Raw genomic sequence first — 21,142 nt, 5'->3', positions numbered from 1 at the left:
GAAGTGTGGCGGCGCCCTTAAGGTCTCAGTTCAGTCTTTCTAACTCCTGGAAGAGTGTTTTCGCAATTTTCGCGACAATGGGAATTGGCTAACGGAAAAAAATTTCGAGCTGGCTAGAGCCCTGCTCTGACCTATTTCTTAGTCACAATGTGTCCTTCGGTCCATATGTTGATAGGAAAGTCAAGTCTGTCAAATGTTAAACCAGGTTAGTGCTGAATAAGCAACTGTTGACCATCCTGTCACTTTGTAGGTGTGTTCTGTAATCGTACCTGGGATGGCTGGGGATGTTGGGGAGACACCCCGGCAGAAACTGTGAAGGAAATCAACTGTCCAGACTACTTCCCAGACTTTGACACCAGTCGTAAGTAGAGTTCTACAGCCTCAAGTATCATAATCATCAAGATCAACTGTTGCATGAATTACATTGTACCTGTGCATTCATCATGTAGTAGATAGGTGCTGCAACCTAAAAAAAAAAAAAAAACTTAAGTTGTCCAATGCTCAAGTAGGAACAGGAGCTTTGGTAATACAGGCCACTAATATGGAAAGCCTGGTTTTATTCAAGATTGGGTTGTCTGTCTGTAATGCCAGAGTCCCTGAAAATACTGCAGCTAAGTTCCTCAGAATCACCATCCTATTTTATCGGGACATAGTGAATATCTACCCACATGCCAAAATGCAAACCTATCAAAAGGATCCCGAGTTATAGCTACAAACACACACAATCAGAAACAGTACCCCCATCATAGGTACATCTCTTTCCTGACGGTAAATAATAGATCTAAACTGCGATTTCCAACAACAAAAATTGGACTAATAACCAAATTTTGGACTAAACATGCCATTGTCAAGGAATGAACAATCTGAACATAGATCTACATGTAAATCTATGCACTAAGTGAATTGGTACTTATTTATTCTTGACAACCTCTTTTCTCGTGCTAACAGTGCAAGCAAGCAAGACATGCATGAGAGATGGTTCCTGGTACCGCCACCCTGAGAGCAACCGTAGCTGGTCCAACTACACCATCTGTAATGCCAACACCCGCCAACACCAAAAGGTAGGGATTTCGATACCCAATACTCCATAGATAGTTTCATCAGGTTGCTAACTTCTAAACCACTGGATAACCATGCTCTTTCTACATAACCAAGTGTTTTATTCAAGCCAACATGTCTGATATCATGATGAAATTGCACTGGTAGTGGCCCCAACATTGCCAGTCCATGACCAGTTACAGCCCTGGACAGGTCTACATTTTTGTATATGCGATCCCAAATGTAAGGTATTAGCTCAATAAGAGGATGAGTGAGTGAGTGAGTGGGCTCAATATGATTGTAAAGTCATCAAAGTTTGCTGGGACTTCCTTTTTGTTGTGTGAGTGAAAGGTAGTTGGTCTTTGGTACAAGTATTTTTAAAGTTTGCAGTGTGCACACACGGTTCATACTTGTTGACAGAAGTTCTGTATTTTTCTTCATTTTGTGGTGAAGAGAGCCTTGTAAACATTAAAAGACCAAAATTGTATTGTACCAGTTCCGATTCAAATCAAATAAAGTCACAGTAAATGGTTCAACACTTCCAGTACTATTCAGTTGTCATTGTCAAATCAGAACATATCCTTATGTTGACATCAATATGGACAAGAATGGCATGTTGCTTGCCATCTTTAGAATTAAATAAAGCCAAGCATCAAGATATTGAGTATTGCCCAAGTAGAATAGGAAATGATTTCCTCTGTATTCCGAACTGGCTGCAAGCAATGTAGTGTATAATTGAGAGAGACTAAGCAATCAATATGAGCAGCTTAGAGGCTTGGATGGTTGAACAATTAGCCAGTTGATCAAAATAATCTGGGGTTCGTTAACGCTTGATATATGTCAAGCTTTATGGTATTGACTTGCTCAAGCAATTATTGTGTATTCTACTTGAAAAGAAAAAGTCTTTTCAGACAGCATATGAGCATCTTGCAAGCAATTTTATCGTATGATGGACTTAATCGATATACTTTCAATTTTTCATTTTTTGGTCCAACTACTTAATACACATGGTCCAGTTGATACTTCATAAACATACTTAATACAGTATTCAAAACATGATATGAAAGCAAATTCAATTGATTTTATCTATGATTTTGTCTCTTTTTTTAATATAATCCAGGTGATATGAAGTCCCTCTAGTTCCAGCTTTCAAATACCCATTTTGACTTGAGATAACCCTGGTTCCTCCTGACTAAACCTCATGCCAGATGGTCATGAATGTCAACTGTGATGTTTTATCTCTACAGTCTGTCTACCCAGCATACATAACTTAGGGAATCCACAATTGCTCCCACCATCCTTGTGGTTTAGATGGAATCTTAGTCGTGGAAATCCTTATGAATAAACACCGGATTGACAGCAAGGGCATCCCAAGGAGATACTGTTTACAACGTCCCATATCTTGAAAGGAAAGCTCTCAGACTTTGCATATATCAGACTTTCTTGTGACATGAAAATGTTTTATACATTAAATGTGCACATGTACAGTTGTACGAGGGGTGATCAATAAGTTCTCTGCCTCACCCAGAAGTAAGAAGCACAACTCAGATTTCGACGCATAGATATCAAGTATAAAGTCTTATATGAATGTGTACCAAAAATTAAATTAGTGTGATCATTACTTTGCAGGCGACACCCAGTAACGTTAGGTAAGGGAGAGGAAAAGAAACGTGAACAATTGAGCTGCGATCTGAGGTGTGCGGGTCAACTTGCACTGCTGGAAGTCAGACACCCACTTCTTTCTGCTTGAAATAGGAAGAGAATTATTATCAAACATTTTTACAATGTCTTTTGTTAATGACAAAGAAGTTACGGCATGGGGAACTCAACCTACACGTGTGATCACAATTCACCCTTGTTTTTCTCAACAATTACCTTGTGATTTAAAAAAAACAACGAATGCCTGGAAAATAAATTAAAGTAATGACTGCACTGATTTGAAATTTGGAGGATGTTGATAAAAGGCTTCATACTATGGAGTTGTGCCTTAAAATTTGAGTAGTGCTTATTATTTCTGGGTGAGGCCAAGAACTTATTGATCACCCCTCGTACTTGGTCCCAGAGTTCCTAAAAACTGTAAGAATTGATCAGTCCTTAGACATAGGTAAAAAAAAAACATTCATAGTGTTTTTTGGACCTTTGATGCAATATGGTACCTTAGCCTGGGTACCATTTGGATAGTAGTTTGCTTTGACATTTATTATACACTATGTGTATACAGTCGCTTCTCAGCTAACCTGTCTGGAAACCTTGAAACCTCTAACATCTAGAATTGTCCAAATTTTGGATGAGGGCACTGATTGGTCCCTAACACAGCAGCGAGTAAAGGAATGAGTTCAAGCACTCGTTTGAACAGGCATTCCAACACCCAAAACGTCATCCATCCGCTCATGGGAGGCCTGTTGTCATTGAACAAGTGCTCTAAAACCCAATCCTTAATTCGCTCATTAACTGACATCACCACCAAAAGGTTTGAGTGTGCGGGTCTCCAGACCGGTAGCAGAAGCGAACATAGGAGGGAACCACCATCCAGATGGTACCGTCTTCAACTTTGATGAATAATTCAGAATGCCCAGCTGTCTGAAAGCAGAACGGAGCCGCAGTGGTTCATCAAGTGTCATGACACTCAGCACGCACCTCATGATCCGCACATATTGATTGACACATCCACTCAGGTATACCTGTGTCGGAGCAAAAGGCAACATAATACAACATGAGAATGCTTTAGATAACTGGAGTGGTGAATCAAGAGCTTGATGGAATAGAAGAGATGAAAGCTTTTAAATCCAATGTTTACATTCTAAAGTGTTGTAATTGCATCATGATCCCCAAAGTCTTTACTTTGCCAATAGAGTGAAATATCTTCGATGTTGAATATTTTTGTTATCTACTAGTTGTTGCCATACATTGTACCTCGTACAATTTTCGAGCAATTATTATGATAAAAGCTCATTCATTCATATAAAGGTTTAGTGTCCATCTTAGCCTGACCAACTTTTAAGCTAAGAATACACCCAGACTTTGAGTGCAAAGTAATTGCTTCAAGTACGCTTCATTCAGCTGCAGTGACATTTGAATATCTTGCCACGTATTGTAGAAGATTATCAAAGGTCAAAGTAGGCACTGCATGATCACATGACATTCCTGATTTTGCAATCCTCATCACAAATAGACTTAGATTATCAAATGCTACTGACAATTAATGTAACCCTCCAACATAACTTGCATCAAAGTATTCAACATACATTAGTAGCACTGGTATGTTTTGATTCCTGGTTGAGATAGATCAATAGTGCAGAAAGTCATCAGAAATAATGATTATATCACTGCCACCCAATTGAGATGGAATATTGAATACCATAACCAGAAATGAATTTCTAAAATCAATCAAAGGATACATGACTGGTGAATATGATTGTATTCCTCAGTACTTTTATGACTATATACTAGGTTAGATTTTATGTGTCTCTATGAATTCGTCTTTGTAGCACACACAATTGATTTATCTTTATGTAGTGGTAATAAAAAGCAGTCAGACCCACTGCACTGGTAACTCATGCATTAAATAAGAAAGTGTCTGAAATCTACACGTTTGGGGTACGTGCTCTGGTTGCAAAATAGAAAGCCTTTATGATAGTCTTTGATGAATCTCAAGTATTTCAAATTATAAAGATGAGTTTGTTATCTGCCATTTATTTAACAAAAGCATCTCTGGTTTTATACAGGCCTGATATTTCTGTATCATAATTATGAAGGATAAATCTATAGAAAGGTTATCATCTATGTGCATGAGCAATGTAGAGGGTAAGATGAAATGCCTATCCATTGATGCTACCAGGATATCATATTGTTCCATGAAAAATGGAAAGCCTTTCTTGACAGTTTGTGATGATTGTACAGATTGGCATTTCCAATATTATTATGAAGATGCTCTTGCCTATCTATGGCCTTAAGCTTGAAGAGTTTCATCATCCATGCTGCTTCAAGTCAATGTCCAATAAGCATCTTACATGTAAATGTCATGTATCTGATAATCAGAACTTTCATCCTTTCATATCTTATCCCATCTTGCACATCCAATATTCCAGTCAGTATGGCTGTTCTTCAGTGTTGTTGATGGTAAATGATGACCCTAAGATCTGGAGTGTAACCGGTTTATGCTGATATCTCCTTGCCACAGCGTCACCTGCGTCTGCTGTACATCACCTTGGCAGGGTATGGATTGTCTCTCATCGCCCTCGTCATCTCACTGGGTATCTTCTTCTACTTCAAGTAAGTAACAAACTTTATCAGTGCCTAAGCCAAGCCATCTGACACTCTTGGAAGTGCTTGCGGTAGAGTAGTTGCTTTGCAAAGGTCATGGGTTGAAAACCTTTCCGGGTGATTTCAATGACTTTGAATTGGTACATACTGCTTAGCACTCATTAGTTCTTATGAGAAAGTCAGGTACACTGTAGTTGACACACATCAATACCAGAGGGATAAACGCTTGCAGAAGTTCTTGCAATCGGTGACTAAGGCCAAAGGGCTATCAAAATGTAAATAGGCACTGTATGATATACTGAGAGGTGTGGGAATTAGGATTTTAACGTACTATCTAGCCAAAGTATCGTGATGGGAATATTGTGCACCCCTAGGTCAAAGATCATTGTTAAAACTTGACAACATTTATCAAAATTCCCTGCATTATGTTAAGTCCTATAGAATGTTTTCACAGCATTTGAATCCATCCTGTATTTGCAAGTTTTGCATTCCTCGCATTTTCCTTTTTGAGCTGTGAAGTTCAATAGAAGTTGAGAGAGTAAGAAGATAGTAACATTTGGTAAATGTCTGAAAACACTATGATAAGCTGGATTCTAAAAGAGGCACTGACAAAAACTAGTGGATGCTATTTGAAACATCTGACCATTTCCAAAACCATATCTAGTTGCTTAAGTAACTGCTTTTGGGCGAAATGGACCATTATTTTGAGTATTCACAGGTCTGGTCCAGATCTGTGTAATGGTTTATTGAGCAAAAACATATCGCTACATTCGCAGCCAGACGGCTGAATTGCAGTTGCAATATCACATTAAAACAAACGCATTCAATCTATGTCCAACAAGGCAAATCATTAAGATAAAAGTACGTGTAAAATCAGTTAGGTACGAATATAATACATGATATCGACCAGCGAATATCTAAAACGAAAATTAGAGGCATACAATGGCATCTGGACCTGGACCTGGACCTGATCATCTGGACCTGGACTGTATCTGCACCTGAATATTCTGTACCAGTACCCACCCTAGCACCAACTTGTTGGGGGACACAGCAGTGACATCATGTGAAGAATATACATAATGATTGTTAATGTTAATTACTATTAAGTAGATCAAGTGTTCATCACTTCTATCATGTTTGTTGTACAGGAGTCTGAGCTGCCCCCGCATCACCATCCATAAGAACCTGTTCTTTGCCTTCATCCTGAACTCCATCCTCTGGATCATCTGGTTCACTGTGGTTGTCCCTGATAATCAGCTTCTGAAACAGAACCCTGTAAGTCTGACATTTTCTCACAATGTGTGCTATGAAGAATAACTGTGTGATTATTTTCAGATAGAATCCATTTGGCTTGCTTTTCTTATAATACATATAACAGAGCAGATGAGAAGTAGTAGACTGAAAACATCATTTTGAAAAACAGCCTATATAGTTCCTGTAGCTGTGAGACTTAACAGAGTTTACAAACAAGTGCATGGTATATTCAAGATGTTGTATGTGTGACATACATACAGGTAGGTAATGAGGAACAAGGTCCAGGAAAGAAATGTTCTCTAAGTTGCCATATTTGAAAATTACACATACAAATGTACAAGAGCATGATAATCTGGAAATAACCTTAAAGCTTTTCCATTTATTTTTTGTCTTCAGGTTGTCTACAATTTTGCCATTACACCGCAACATCAGAAAGAAGTTGTTATAGACTTACTGATGCTGCATTGGTACATCTTTTTAAATTCATGTATCACCAGATAGTATTTTTCTCATGTGGCAGTATTATGGCATCTGGTGGAATTATGAGAGTCACATGCATCTGTTTAATCTTCATGGTGATGCTAAGATGACAAAGATAACTACTTCTGGATGCTGTGTAGGATGAGCAGTAACACCTGTTGGTTGTCTCTCCAGGTGTCTTGTCGTGTGCTGCACGTGCTGACCCAGTATGCCCTGGGGTGTAACTACTTCTGGATGCTGTGTGAGGGGATCTACCTGCACACCCTCATCGTGGTGGCCGTGTTCTCTGAGAAGGGCTCCCTCCTCTGGTACTACCTGCTAGGATGGGGTATGTTCAACATACTGTAATTCACTTTGTCTTCTCGGTATCAAACTTTCATGGTCTGAGAAAATCTTGTTCCCGGTACTAAATGTTCACTGTTCACTGTCCTGGCAAGTGCACATAAAAAAATTCTGTGAATTATTTGTTATCAGTAATGATAAGTTCACGTTACGGTCGTCACCGTGAAAACCGTGAACATAACAGTACATTGAAAAAATCAGGAATTACAGTAGTCTTTTTTGTCTTACCCTTGTTAGAAAGGTTACAGTTGCCCGTACATCTGTGCAGATTTTTAGGGGTGGTGCCCAAATCTCCATTTTGAGTAGCCCTTGGGCCACACATTTGTGCAAGCCACTACAGCAGGGGGCTGGCCCACTGGTAATGATGTGTTTTTAACTTTCATACTAGTACTCTTCCTCATTAGTGCTGAGTGCTAAGCAGAGAAAGCAGCATGTACCATTTTTAAAGTCTTTGGTATGACTTGGCAGGGGATCGAACTCATGGGCTACCAAATGCAAGGCAAACACTCTACCCACCAGCCATTGCAACGATTTCCTTTTGACTATTAAAACTTTGTCTTCCTCTCCTTTTTGCATATTAATTCCTAGTTAGGATAAACCTGACCTCCAACTAGATCTCTTTTGCATGTTAGTTCACAGCTGGGATATAAAAACTCTCTCAATCAGGATTTTTCCAGTGTCGCTGATGAAAGACACTGGATGGACAGTCTAAAATGTCTGACCATTTCCAAAATCATATCCAGTTGCTTGAGTGACTGCTTTTTGGCGTACGGTATGTCAATTTCAAACTTTGAAACATTTCAGAACGATAGGTGTAAGTTCAGATTGAGGTTTGGTCATATTGTCTTGAAGCACAATCTGCATAGTTTACATTTAAAAAATTATTAGTCAACTAGTTGGATTTGAGTCAGTGACTAAAGCACAGTGTCAGAAGTTTACAACAAAATCAGGTTTTTGCTCTAAAACTCAAAGATATGTGTTGTAGATATATCCTGACAAACTATTGACATCTTTTTCGCCCCAGGCTTCCCAGCCATCCCGACTATCATCTACACTGTGGTCAGAAGCATCTATGCTGACGACAAAGAGTAAGTTGCTTTCATTTTATGGCTTGACTGTGCTTTTATTGGAAATATTGAGAGAGTCACACTCCAAATTGCCTCAAAGCTCTCTTTTTTAGAGAGTGTAAAAATAACTCACAATGCTTGTCTTTTCTGACAGTATACCCATCTGCTTATGCAACACATTTTTGCTATCAATGCTGAAAACATTCACATTTAATGGCAACTCGATTTATAAAGCCTACATTTACATTGTCTTTTTCTCAATACGGCAGTTTGTCGGCATTGTGAAGTCTACGTTTCTAGTAAATTCTTGCTCATGATGTATCGCCATGACAGAAATGTAATGCTACGATAGATTTCTAGTCAGATGGGGCATTACAAGCAGAGACAATTGAAGATACCGCAGAATTGTGCATCGGGTCAAAATGTGGTGGATATTGATGTGCACTTTACGTCCCTGATGGCTGGAGTGTAACAGAATTATGGCTGAGATAAGAAAAACGTACAGGAAGATCAAGCGATAGCAGTTAGACCTGGGAGCAGCCCATTACCTTGATGGTACCATATTCTATTGGTACAGTCATGATGAAATAGAAGTAGGGACTGCCCATGTATTTTACCTGGATCATTGCAAGAACAATACCATAGCAAATACCCGACGGGGATTTGAGAGTCTAAAAGGCTTTAGGGCGATAGAGCATTCATATTTGTCTTTCAATAGTAGTATGACCCGGTGGGTGCCTGTCTGGTTATTGGTACAACATGCCATTACTACAGTTGTTCCTGTCCTGATAGAATAAAAGCACAGTTTGAGAGTTGATGGGGTTACTTTGAAAGAGCTGTGCTAGTGCTGTTCTTCAACTGGTAGCAGCCTCACAGTACTAGACTAGTGAAGCTCCGAGTTCCAATAAGTTTCAACATTAAAATCATTGTATCTTAGGGAATCTGTTCTCTTCATACAGTAATAATAATGAACTGTCCCTTTATTCCAGGTGCTGGATCAATGCTAGCACCAAGCTGTTGTATGTCAACCAGGGACCAATCATTGCTGCCCTGTTGGTAAGTTTGACCATGCATGGAGACTCCATATTGGGTACATGTACATGTATGTTGCATTTCCTACATGTACTTTGTACCTCCTGAAACTTGTAAACTTCCAACCCTTTTTAGAGCTGGATTGGTTGGATACCTGAGCAAAACAATGTGCTAAACTGTTCTTCACTTCACTTCACGATTTTGGTCACGATTCTGCAGTCTAGCACTTCCCAAATTTTGTTTGGCACACTGGCTGCCTTCCAATCCTCCATGCTAAGCTGCCATTCACTTAAGAGATGATATCAGTTGGAGAAAGTACGAGGATAGGCCTGTAGCTTTCCTTTAGTCTGCTTTATTGCTTACTTGTCTCTGGATACTACAGTTCTATTCTGCAAGGTTACGTAACTGTGAGCTGGAATTAACCAGCAGAAATTGCACATCTCTATCGTTTTACGCAGACTAGTACAGACTGATATCAAATGTGGTGCAGAGCCATATCTTGGCCATACAGGCTCTTGTCTAGGTTAGACAGGGTGGATGCCACTTGAAGACACAGTTGAAGACCAAGAATAATGTCCAGACTATACATGATGTGCAGAATGACTAATAAATTGTTGTATGAACCGACTACTAAGTATCTAATACTAGCTCAGAAAAGAACAAGGAATGGCTCAAGTGCCAGATTTATCAACCCAGAAGCGAGGTGTTAAAAAATTTGCTATCAATTATTAGACAGCCTAAACAATTCCTTATACATTGTAGCTCGCTATGCAAAGGTTAGGTGTGACAGATTGTTTAGTGTGATATAACCAGCTGCTGCTGTACCACAAACCTACAAAGCTATTAAGTTAGGCTCAAGGGCAGTTACATACTAGCTATATGGATACAGTTGCAGATAGGGATAGAGATACACTATGATGTGATTGCGCAATAGTTTTCGTACTAAATTCTTTCGATAAACCAGCATGTTGAAGACAGTAAATGAAGGACCACAAACATGTAACGTTATATTGATTTTCTTGTGCCTACAGCTTCCTTCTATTGACTCTGATATATAACAAGATCTATTGCTTCCTCTGAGTCTCAAGAGACTTGGGTATTATCTAAGGAAAATGGATTGCGGCTGATGTGGGGTTTAAGGGTCCCGGGGGCATCTTTGTACTCTACCTGCTGGTGTTTCTCATCCCCGGGAGGAAGTTAAGCCCTTATAGAGAGGATTAGGTTGACCAAAGCCGATGATTAAGCTTTAAGCCCCTGGCAGTACAGCGGAACTTCATGTGAACCAAGGGATGTTGTTAATGGAAGAACAGTTTGTTCTTTGGGACTTAGGGGGGTTTTTAAGGGGAGTGCTTCTTACCATACATGGCTGAACTCTTTAGAGTAAAAAAATCTTACATTGGAGCTAGCAATCATGACCTTGACACTAATGGCCTCTATGTTATATAGATTGTGTTGCAGGTATTGATAGCATTGAAAATTCTATGTAAACACAAGTCTATCAGGAACATTTCATATTATGACTGATGAGTCAAGTAGTTTTAAAATAAATGGATCCTTTGAAGATAGCACTTAAGTTACAAATATATCTACATGTAACATCAATTCTCACAATTCCACCAAGTGACATACATGTAATACGTATACATATACACATGGGAAAAAGTACATGAATTCAAAGTGATTGAAAGAGATGCAGCATCAGTATATACACTTTATATTTACATGTAGGTGTTCAAGACAATCTTGAGAAGGCCTCTATAACAACATATTTCTATGTGGCAGTATTATGGCACCCAATGGAATTATGAGAGCTGATGTTACATTCTTTTTTTATGCCTTTCATTTTCATTCATGATTTTATTGCAGAGATAGTAATTGTTTTAAGTTGAAAAGGTGTTTGAGGATGATACATTTTTCCCTCACAGGTGAACCTGTTCTTCCTGCTGAACATCCTTCGTGTGCTGATCACCAAGCTACGAGCCACCAACACTCCCGAGACCAACTCCTACAGGTACATACTCTCCCAGTAATGTTGTTTTAAAAATACAGAATGTTTTGAAAGATATGCAGGTGGGAATCAATGAAGAGTCCACCTTTGAAATCTCTTTTTATTCCTACCTTGTGTGTGTTCAATACAAACAGTTACAGTATTTAATGATTAAACCTTTTTGTCTTAGTTTGCTCTCTTATGCTTAGTCTAGAATGCACCTTTTGGTCTACTTGACTATTGGCAAACAAAATGTATCAAAAATTGTAACAAGAGGTTCAGGTGAATTAAAACCTTTAATCTACAATGTACGAAATAGTGATATACATGTAGTTATCTGGAAGAGGACCAAAGAGACAATTGAATTAAAGCTACACAAATGCTGTCTCTTGGTTTTTTAATAACCAAAATTAATGCTGTACTGAAATAAAAACATCAAAAGTCAAAAAAGAGTTGGGGGGTAAAGTCCAGGTTAGAGGGTGGTTGCATAGAATCACATTTCAGCACTAAGGACAGGACCATGTAGAATCAAGTTTTCCTTCCCTCTCTACTTGTTTATCTTTACTTTGAAACACCCAAGGACTAAGATGATAAATTAGAGTTGCCTTCAGTTGATGATGATGGTATTTGATGAGATTTTAGATTGACTGGAACCTTAAATCCATGATCAAAGTCTATCTTCTCCCTACCAGGAAAGCCGTGCGGGCCACGTTGATCCTGGTGCCTCTGCTGGGGGTCCAGTTTGTCGTGGTTCCCTTCAGACCGACCGACGGCACCACCGCTGAGGTCATCTACGACTATGCCTCCACTGTCCTGATGAACTATCAGGTACAACAGTCTTAGAATACTGTAAATGTATTTAAGTTCACGGGGGATTTAATTTTGCCGTAGCGGGAAAAAGAACTTTTCGCGGTGGTTTTAATTTCGCAGTAACACCATACACTGCAGACTAATACCATAATAGAAAAATGTTCGCGGTGGATTGAGTTCACGGTGAAGTGGTGGCTGCGAAAACCGCGAACATTAATCCACCGCAAACATTTCTGCATTTACAGTACTGTATATTGTTTTACCATGTAAGCTCATCTATGTTGGTAGTAATCATAGTACAATGCTAGACTTTCTTCCAACACAAAAGTATACACGGATCAAATTTTCAACGACCACTGTCGCCTTCTTCAGTATCAATAATGTTGACCAATCACTTCAGAACGTAAACTTAGGAGAGTTACAGACAAGTGATCTTATTAAAGCAGAACAGTAGTAAGGCACTATGTTTATCTCGTTATTAACTGTCAGCATAGATTACTGGGATATTTAAATGATTTACAGTGCTAACTGACTTTGGTTGTGTTCAAGGCTTTAAAACAATGGGTGGCAAAGAAATTATGCTTGCACCTCAAGTTCAAAGAAAATGCTTTGCACCTTGACATTATATAATATCATCATCATAATATATATATAGCATAACTTTCCTTCACCAAAAAATCTCACACCCAAAACAATACGTCATTTCTTTTCATAGAGATAATGATAACGTAAAGGCAAAAATTTTCAAAACTGTGCACTTTCATTTGAGTTTAAAACCCCATTACCGAATGAAATACTTATAGTATTGTATAGCAGACTATTATGATCAAGTTGATTGTTCAGTATATTATATCTCCTGAAGAATTAGCCTTGGTACCATCCATGTAGATAGGAATTCGCTCCTATTATATGTTTGCTTCTGCTACCCTTCTAAAGAACTGCATAATCCGTTTGGTGGTAATGTCAGGTCATGACGAATGGGTTCTAGAGCGCTCATTTGATGACAACAGGCCCTCCCACAAGCAGACTGAGGGCTTTTCGGTTGTTGGAATGCCTGTGTGAATGAACGCTTGAACCCATTCCTTAATTTGCTCATGTGCAGAGACTAATCAGCTCCCTTGTACAAAATTTGGACGATTCCAGACGTTAGAGATGTCAAGGTTCCCCGACAGAATAGTAGAGATGGGACTGTATATACTAGTGTATAATAAATGCCAGAGTGAACTACTTTTGGGATGGAACCCAGGCTACTGAAGAATGACGGATGAAGACAATTATTTTCTCAAGGCTTTGGTGCCTCTATGTAATGGTCGTAATGGCCTCTATGTAATGGTTGTAATATTGGTGCTTCCGTGGGATGTTCAACTGCCCTGTACATCATTGATTTTTTGTCCCCCTCTAGGGTTTGTTCGTGGCATTGATCTACTGCTTCTTCAACGGCGAGGTAATGGACGTTCTGTATAAGTGGTTTTATCTGAATGTGCTAGAGAAGTACCCCAAAAATGACCCCTTTGGAATCAACACAACTGGCGAAAAGACCACCCGTCACACAGCCGTGTAGCCCGTAAGTCTCTGATCCTGGAAACCTCCCCCCTCCCACTCACCGTCCCTGTGTTCTGTGTGTGTTCGTGTAATTCTGCCCTGATTTTGATGATCATCTGATTTTTTTTCCAATCGCAATCATGCGCAAATCATACCAAATTCATTTGCTGTGAAGCGCTGAGAGACCTGAGCAAAAAACTTTGAAATTTGTCTTTTTTTACCTCAATCCACAGTAGTCTTCATAGTGTTTGCTGCTTTGTGCCTTTGTTAATTGCAAAAGTTTTATTTGACGTCCCATGCCTTCATGTCTTGATGACATTTCAAGGATGAATTACAAAGATTGCATCTGCTGGCTGGATGGCTTGAAACTTGCATTCACGAAGATTAAATTTAGTGCATATTGCTGGCAGTTTATTTGCAGCCTTCAATTACAGAAAAAGAAGCTTTGAATCCATCAATGGTAAGAAGGAACGCCAAAAAAAGCTGACATTGAAAGTGAAGAAATATGATCAAGTGGGTTAGTGTTCTAGCTGCGTTTCCAGGCAGCTCTTTCCAGCAAGTCCAAACCGGTGAGGCCACACACTTTGTGTCTCTAGACATCCAAGATGCAAGACAAAACCAGATTTAACTGTCCCATCAGCTTCAATGATGTATTGACCAACAGACGCCATCTCAAAAAGTGTCCACCACGTGATGTCATCAAGATGTGTGCACATGTGGGTTGTCAGAAATGGGTGCTGATATCATTTCGCCAGTTGTTTGTTCCAATATTTGGCTGTGCCACAAACATTTTCAATCATTATAATCGTCTGAATCATGTGTGATGTGTGATTGTTTTTTTTACCGTTTGAGTAGCTGAACAATGTTGCATATATACATGTATATTGAGCAGAGCTACATGTACATACTCCAGTGCTTTTATTTGATTTACATGATGCGTCCCAACAATGTGTTATCCCAGTTTTGGTATGAAAAAAGATTGCTTTTTCACACCAATTAACAGAACTTTCCATCTCTTCTAAATAGATTTTATCTCAAGTTTGGTCTCATAATTTACCAAAATTATTTTTGATATTTCTATCCCTACTGTGTGTATCAATGAAATATCATCTCAGTCAATGCAATACATTTTTCACACAAATAGAAGTATTTTCTATTCCCTCACATCAGTAGATATTACCACCTCCTTGATATTACAAATTCTTGCTGCCCATTTCTCCCTTCTTCCTGGGTCACAGGTCATAGGTCAGGTCAAGAGAAAATGGCGGAACTTCCAGGCAGAGCGTAACCGCGGCGGGAGGTACAGTCAGCACCGCGGCTCCCACTCCCAGTCCTTCTTCGCTGCCACGACCACCACAACCACCGGCACCGAGCTCGTGCCCTTCAACCCCTCCCACAAGAACGACACCAACGGCTCGCACATGTCCGGCCTGAAAATGCCCATGATTCCTGAGAAGGACAGTCTGGAGGAGAGGATGGAGGAAAACAGTGTATAGCAGAGATGTTTCTGCATGGAGAAAATGACACATTGACTTATCATATAAGCAAGGCGGTTTAAAAAGTGGTAAAAAAGGCACAAAGTTATGTCAGTGCATCAGCTTGCAATGGTAAGGTTTAAGATGAGGGTTGTTCCATTTAAAGGATGTTTTTACTTTGGTGGGAGGGAATTTTTTTCTAAATTTATTATTTGAATTTTATTCCTCTGCTCAGACCTGCTGTTCATTCCATCTTTCTCCATCAATTTTTTCTACCTGCTGCAGACAACAGTATTTTAAGGAGCCTGGAAAGTATTTTCATGAGAATCCATTGAGATTCCTCCTGTTACTGAAGAAGTATATTGTATCATTCCTATTTGTACTTTAAAGATGTACCAAACGACATTTCCAAGACCAGTGAAGTACATAAGGCCTTTACATGTACAAAACGTAGCATTTTTGTGGATGTATGGTAACATGCTACCTGTAGATAGTACATTTATAAAAAAACGATAAAACAAAAGAATACAAAATCAAAATCTGAAGCCTGAGAAATCTCTTGTTTCTAAAGGATGTGTACAAATGTGTACAGATTGCACTCAATGGCAGGGTTCTAGCCAGCGTCCGTTCTTCTGTCCTGACAGAATTTTGCAACTAAGGACGGACAAAACCCATTCCGTCCTCTGTGACTGACAAAATCGGAATGTAATGATGTAAAAAAAAATAAATTTTGTAAACATCTCCAGAAATGTATCACAGATGATATGGAAGCAAGCTAAGTCTACTCTACCAGCAAACTTTGCCACTCAAAATGCAGGAAATAGTGTTTCAGAGTGTCTATATTTCAAAATTATACCAAACCCCCATAGGATCGTTATGCCTTCGGTGCTCGACAGGATTTCCATTTAAAATCAACGGGAAAAAGAAAAAAAATTCAGGCTGGCTAGAACACTGCTCAATGGTTTGAAATTTCAATCAGTGATAGATCAAATTGGAAAACAGATCTTGTTTACAGCAAGGCATAGAGAACATGTAGTGTATACAGTAGGAGGAGTTAGTGTTGATATTATGGAAATGGTATGCCTTGCACTGCTGCTACTTCGTCCACATTCCAAGTGGGATGTTCCCACATAGGACACTGTATGTACTTACTGCCAAAGGAAAAGATTGGACCCATTCATATCTAGAATAAATCTGAAGAAATATTCTAATATAACACACTGTCGGCCTTTGAGATATGATAATGACTAAGATTTTGTCAGAAATATTGAAAAAAAATGTTCTTCTGAAGTCAACCATTTGTAAATAGCATATACATGTTCATGTAGGTCATTATTCTACAACACATATTCATAATAAAGCAACACTTCTATGAAGCAGCTTTGTTCTGTAAAGGTTGTACGTATGTAATATGGCTAATACTGTGTGCATTAAGACTTTTGATTACATGGAAAAGGACAAAAACTGATTTGTGGATGAGTATTATCTCATTATGTCCACCATTGGGACACCTTCAACAAGAATCAAGACTTTCAATCTGTTACTTTTGCTGTTAGCCAACTTTACCATTACTAACATATTGATAAAGATTTTAAACTTTCCGTGGATGATAAGAATGTTTGTTTTTTTGCACAGGCTATTGGAAAGCTGAATGAAATGTATTCAATTTATCAGAATTCTGACATATAGTATTACCAATATTGATATTGTGTTTGTGCTTTGCTGTTGAGCATGGTAAATGGGCAGTATTTCTATTGTATCATATGTTGTACTGGAGTTCAATTGTTGACATTATTGAAGACATATTAGAAGCAAGTGAAACACATCCTCTTGTGTTGTGTTGAGGTTCTGCCATTGTAAATTATGAGTGACCTGTCTACATACAATGCAAGGATACGGACACAAGGCTCTGAGGAGTTTCCATGTATTATGTGTCACAGACAAACTCTGACAAAAACTTGACCTTGTCATTTTGATTCCGCAGCCATCCAAGGTCATGTTAAATGTACTAAAAAAGACGTAACAGACATTCCTACAAACTTCTTACATGTAATCTTGACAGACAGTGCCATTACTTGACAATGATCAAACCCTACTGTCCAATGATTCATCTGGACCTTGAACATGAAGGAGTCATGTTTGTTGCTATTGAACAGAAAAGATTCACTGAACTCACAGTTATGAGGAGTGCTAACTGCTTCTGAAATCTGTTTTGTATAATTGTGTATAGACTTGTAAAGACATTACTATGTGAGAGAAAAGAAAGTGTACTTTATAATTGTCGTGTATGGTGGACAAAACTCTTACTTGTTGCTTGATATACCGTATGTAACAGGTTATGTTACCATGGAACTAACAGATATGTATATATTTTTGTAAGTATACATAGTGTAGTGAGGTTAAGGTTTTTAGTGGGTACAGGACATACATTATCCAAGTTCTCATTAATAGCTATATATTAATGTAACTGTTGTTCTTACTTGAATAGGTCCTCAATGTACTTTTGGACTTTTTCATGTGTCGTTGGAATTTTTCATGTATCGAGAAGAGTCAGAGACAAATCAATTCATTGTCATGATAACAGTGTACTTAATGACAGTTAAAACATTAAAATGATTTGTATATACATCATGGTACAAATGTAGTTCATAGTTGTAAGTATGCCTTTGGACCGGTGGTAATGCAGTCTTTTAAACTTTTTTTTTTGTACCAGTGTTATTAATTATGATACAATATGGAGATACATATCTAGCAGTTATGTACATAGATAATCCTGATATAGTATTGATAATCTTTCATGTGGTCTCTAGAAATAATCCTAATTCCTTGAATTACTGGTGTTTTGGAATTCACTGATACACCGAAATGGGTCACTTTGTGTGGCCACAGAAAGTATTACCAGAAAAACGTATCATGTTATCATTATGAAGTTAATGTATCCATCTGGTTTATTGTGGAGATATTCCTCGAGTACGTAGTCTGTACCTTTAAGATGTTATATTGGTATCTTGGTGTAGTCTTGTTAAGATTATAGCAACAGCTTTTGCCTTTGATGCGTTCAATAAATGTGTATTTTGTCAGTATCGGAAATTTGTTGAGTTTTTATTTTGTACTTTGTTTGATTGTACTATTCACTAGCTGTGTGCTGCATGAAGTATACGGGACGTTAAACAATAAAATCATTGAAAATAATCTCCCTAACGAAAACTTCGAGAAACGCCAAAAAGGAGACTAAAAACCGTATATTTTATCAAGATAAAAGCTCCTTGATTTTATTTAATTGTTTTGCTAAAAAGATGCCGGAAGTGAAATAATTCGTACGTGAGGAGTTAGCAAGTTACTGTTTAGTTCAAACCTTGGTTCAAATCACGATAACCACACGGAATAACTAATAAGAAGTGAAGACTGTATTTTGCTTTATAAATGATTTTCAAATGAAAGATATAGAGAGCCACATAGAAACTACGGATACTGAGGTTTAACCTTATTGCAACAACGTTATTTCCTTCAACAATCTGAGCAACCGGCGCCTTGTCTCTGTGTGTCAAGGGCGCCCCTTAGCGGATTAAGTAAGAACAACACCTAAGGAACATAACGAATACGATTTTACATTGATTATTGAAGAGCGACCCCTAGCAGTCACTGAAATAAATGCCACGAGTGTCATTATAACTGTACATCGATTGGTCAATCATTTTACATCGACCAATCAGCATACAACATTATTTGATGTGCGGTAGTATTAACGGTAATTACCCGTATGTAATTTGAAAGAAGCAATCAGCATCCACATCACATTCAAGCCGCATAACACAGTACGTATACGCCGTAAAACATAGTGCGACCGAAATTTTGAACCTTTCCACCATGTTGTTGTTTCATTTCCACCATTTGTACACACTTTGTAAACACTGTAACGTGGAAGCATTGCGTGTCATTTTACATGGACCAATCAGCATAAAGCACTGTTTGATTTGCGGTAATATTTACATGAGCAATCAGCGTCCAGGTTACAGGTAGACCGCACAACATAGTATACACATGTATATCCGCGGTAAAAGTTAGTGCGACCAATAAGGTTCTATACCACTTATTGCGACCGAAATCTTGAACCTTTTTCATTACCGCTATTTGTACACTATTTGCAGCGAGGTTTAAAGTTAACTGTGTGGTGGTATAATAGTCATAATGTTTCTAGCCGTTAGAGGTCGCTTCTCATGGTGAAACTTGTCGACTAAATGAAATCTTTTGTACATCTGAACATATAAACGACGGGAAGTTATATTGCATCCACAGGTAATCCACATACTTTACAGCAATCTGTCAGGAAAATTGGATCCTTTTATGGACAAACATACAGAACCGCAATTGCAGTTGTTTAACATCCTGTCCCACAGGATAGGATTGAATTGTCCATGTGGTTACGTCAGGGGCAATTGGCCATTCTATTTCAAAGAAAATGAGTCATTTGTGACAGAGAATATAATGATCTTCTTTGAAGAATGTTTTGAAACTGTTATTCTTGATTCTAAGAGGTCACAAGTCACTCCCAGCAAGATTCCGTGAGCGGTTTTGTGTTCTGTCATTTTTCCTACTTTCATTTCATTAATTTTTTATCCTCCCGGTGTTTTAAACACTGTCATACTTAATTCTAAGTGGTAATATTATCGAAAACGAAGTAAAAATATTAACCCCTTTAAGAGCCTTGTGCGATTTCCCCATTCCCGAAAAGACCGAAAGTTGGCAATTTGACGGTCGTCTTAGTCACTTTTCAAGGTGCGGTCGGGAGCGGTACTGCAGATTGGGCTATGATAGGGTATGTAATCCCGACTTGTAACATGTGAAAGCAAACATGAAATTGGGTTTGAAGACCGTGAATAGATCCATACAGCTTCACACACCTTTGAAACAACATTTAAGATACATTAGAACTAAAGAGGGTCGTCTAGCGCGGAGCTCCTGTAACACCATGTCCGCCCGTCGAAGCGCCCCCTACATCAATGTATTCATCATATCTTGCACGTTTTGAAGTGGGTTTACCTTGCCTGTATTCTTTCGAGACCCATGCCTTTACCATTTTACGTTCACCCGCATATATGATAATCATCTGGACACCATATCCACAAAATATGTAACAACTGCCGGCGATTATACTTGCAAATGCACACTGGTTGTGTAGACTAGTTTACTACAACACAGTAATGTAACTGTGTGTGTATAACCACATGTTGGCTAAAATTATCAAGACCTGTGCACAACATGTAACGTTACTTGTTTTTGTTCAGTAAAGGACAAATCGCCAAATGTTTCCATGACTCACGATTCCCTCATGATGCTCCTACAATCAAGATCTTGAACCTTTTAACCTTGTCACAATTGTATCATTACCACCATTTGTCCACCATTTGTAAACACTTAACCGAGAAACCCAGCGAGATCTGAACTTAACCGTGTGGTGATATGGTGGTCATAATGTTTATAATCGTAAGGGGTCTCTTCTCATGGTCAAACTTGAAATCTTTTGTACATCTGAAACACTAACGACGGGGAAGTTATATTACATCCACAAGTGGTCCACATACCTTGCAGCAATTTGTGAGGACAATTGGATTCTTTATAGACAAAAATACGGAAACACGAATGCACTGGTTTATCATCTTGTTTCACAGAATGGGATTGAAATCTGCATGTGGTAACATCAGCTGTTCCAAGTTAGGATAGTGGCACTAGACCACTTCTATCGTTAACGTATTAAGGAAATGAGTCATTTGTGACAGAGTACACAATGATCTTCTTTTAGAAATGTTTTAAAACTGTTATTCTTGATTCTAAGTGGTCACAAGTCACTCCCA

At 38.5% G+C, this 21,142-nt stretch overlaps 1 protein-coding gene across 7 annotated transcripts in view; it reads left to right on the top strand.

The window, feature by feature from the left end:
- The window catches only part of LOC118423783 (calcitonin gene-related peptide type 1 receptor-like), a 135,488-nt gene extending 117,108 nt beyond the window's left edge, over nt 1-18,380 (top strand). For 6 of the 7 annotated variants that reach the window (XM_035832005.1, XM_035832007.1, XM_035832002.1 and 3 more), the window contains 11 exons: nt 251-361; nt 949-1,061; nt 5,219-5,310; nt 6,450-6,576; nt 7,210-7,363; nt 8,402-8,465; nt 9,434-9,500; nt 11,402-11,487; nt 12,156-12,291; nt 13,676-13,717; nt 15,054-18,380. In XM_035832005.1, coding sequence (XP_035687898.1) covers nt 251-361; nt 949-1,061; nt 5,219-5,310; nt 6,450-6,576; nt 7,210-7,363; nt 8,402-8,465; nt 9,434-9,500; nt 11,402-11,487; nt 12,156-12,291; nt 13,676-13,717; nt 15,054-15,311 — 1,250 coding nt within the window. In that variant the 3' untranslated portion in view covers nt 15,312-18,380. Of the gene's footprint in view, nt 1-250; nt 362-948; nt 1,062-5,218; nt 5,311-6,449; nt 6,577-7,209; nt 7,364-8,401; nt 8,466-9,433; nt 9,501-11,401; nt 11,488-12,155; nt 12,292-13,675; nt 13,838-15,053 lie in introns of all 7 variants that reach the window. The other variant, XM_035832008.1, reaches the window with a different exon arrangement.
- The last annotated feature ends 2,762 nt before the right edge of the window (nt 18,381-21,142 follow it).

This window comes from Branchiostoma floridae, chromosome 10 (assembly GCF_000003815.2).
Source record: "Branchiostoma floridae strain S238N-H82 chromosome 10, Bfl_VNyyK, whole genome shotgun sequence".
Classification (NCBI taxonomy): domain Eukaryota; kingdom Metazoa; phylum Chordata; class Leptocardii; order Amphioxiformes; family Branchiostomatidae; genus Branchiostoma; species Branchiostoma floridae.
This window is presented reverse-complemented; position numbering and strand designations above follow the sequence as displayed.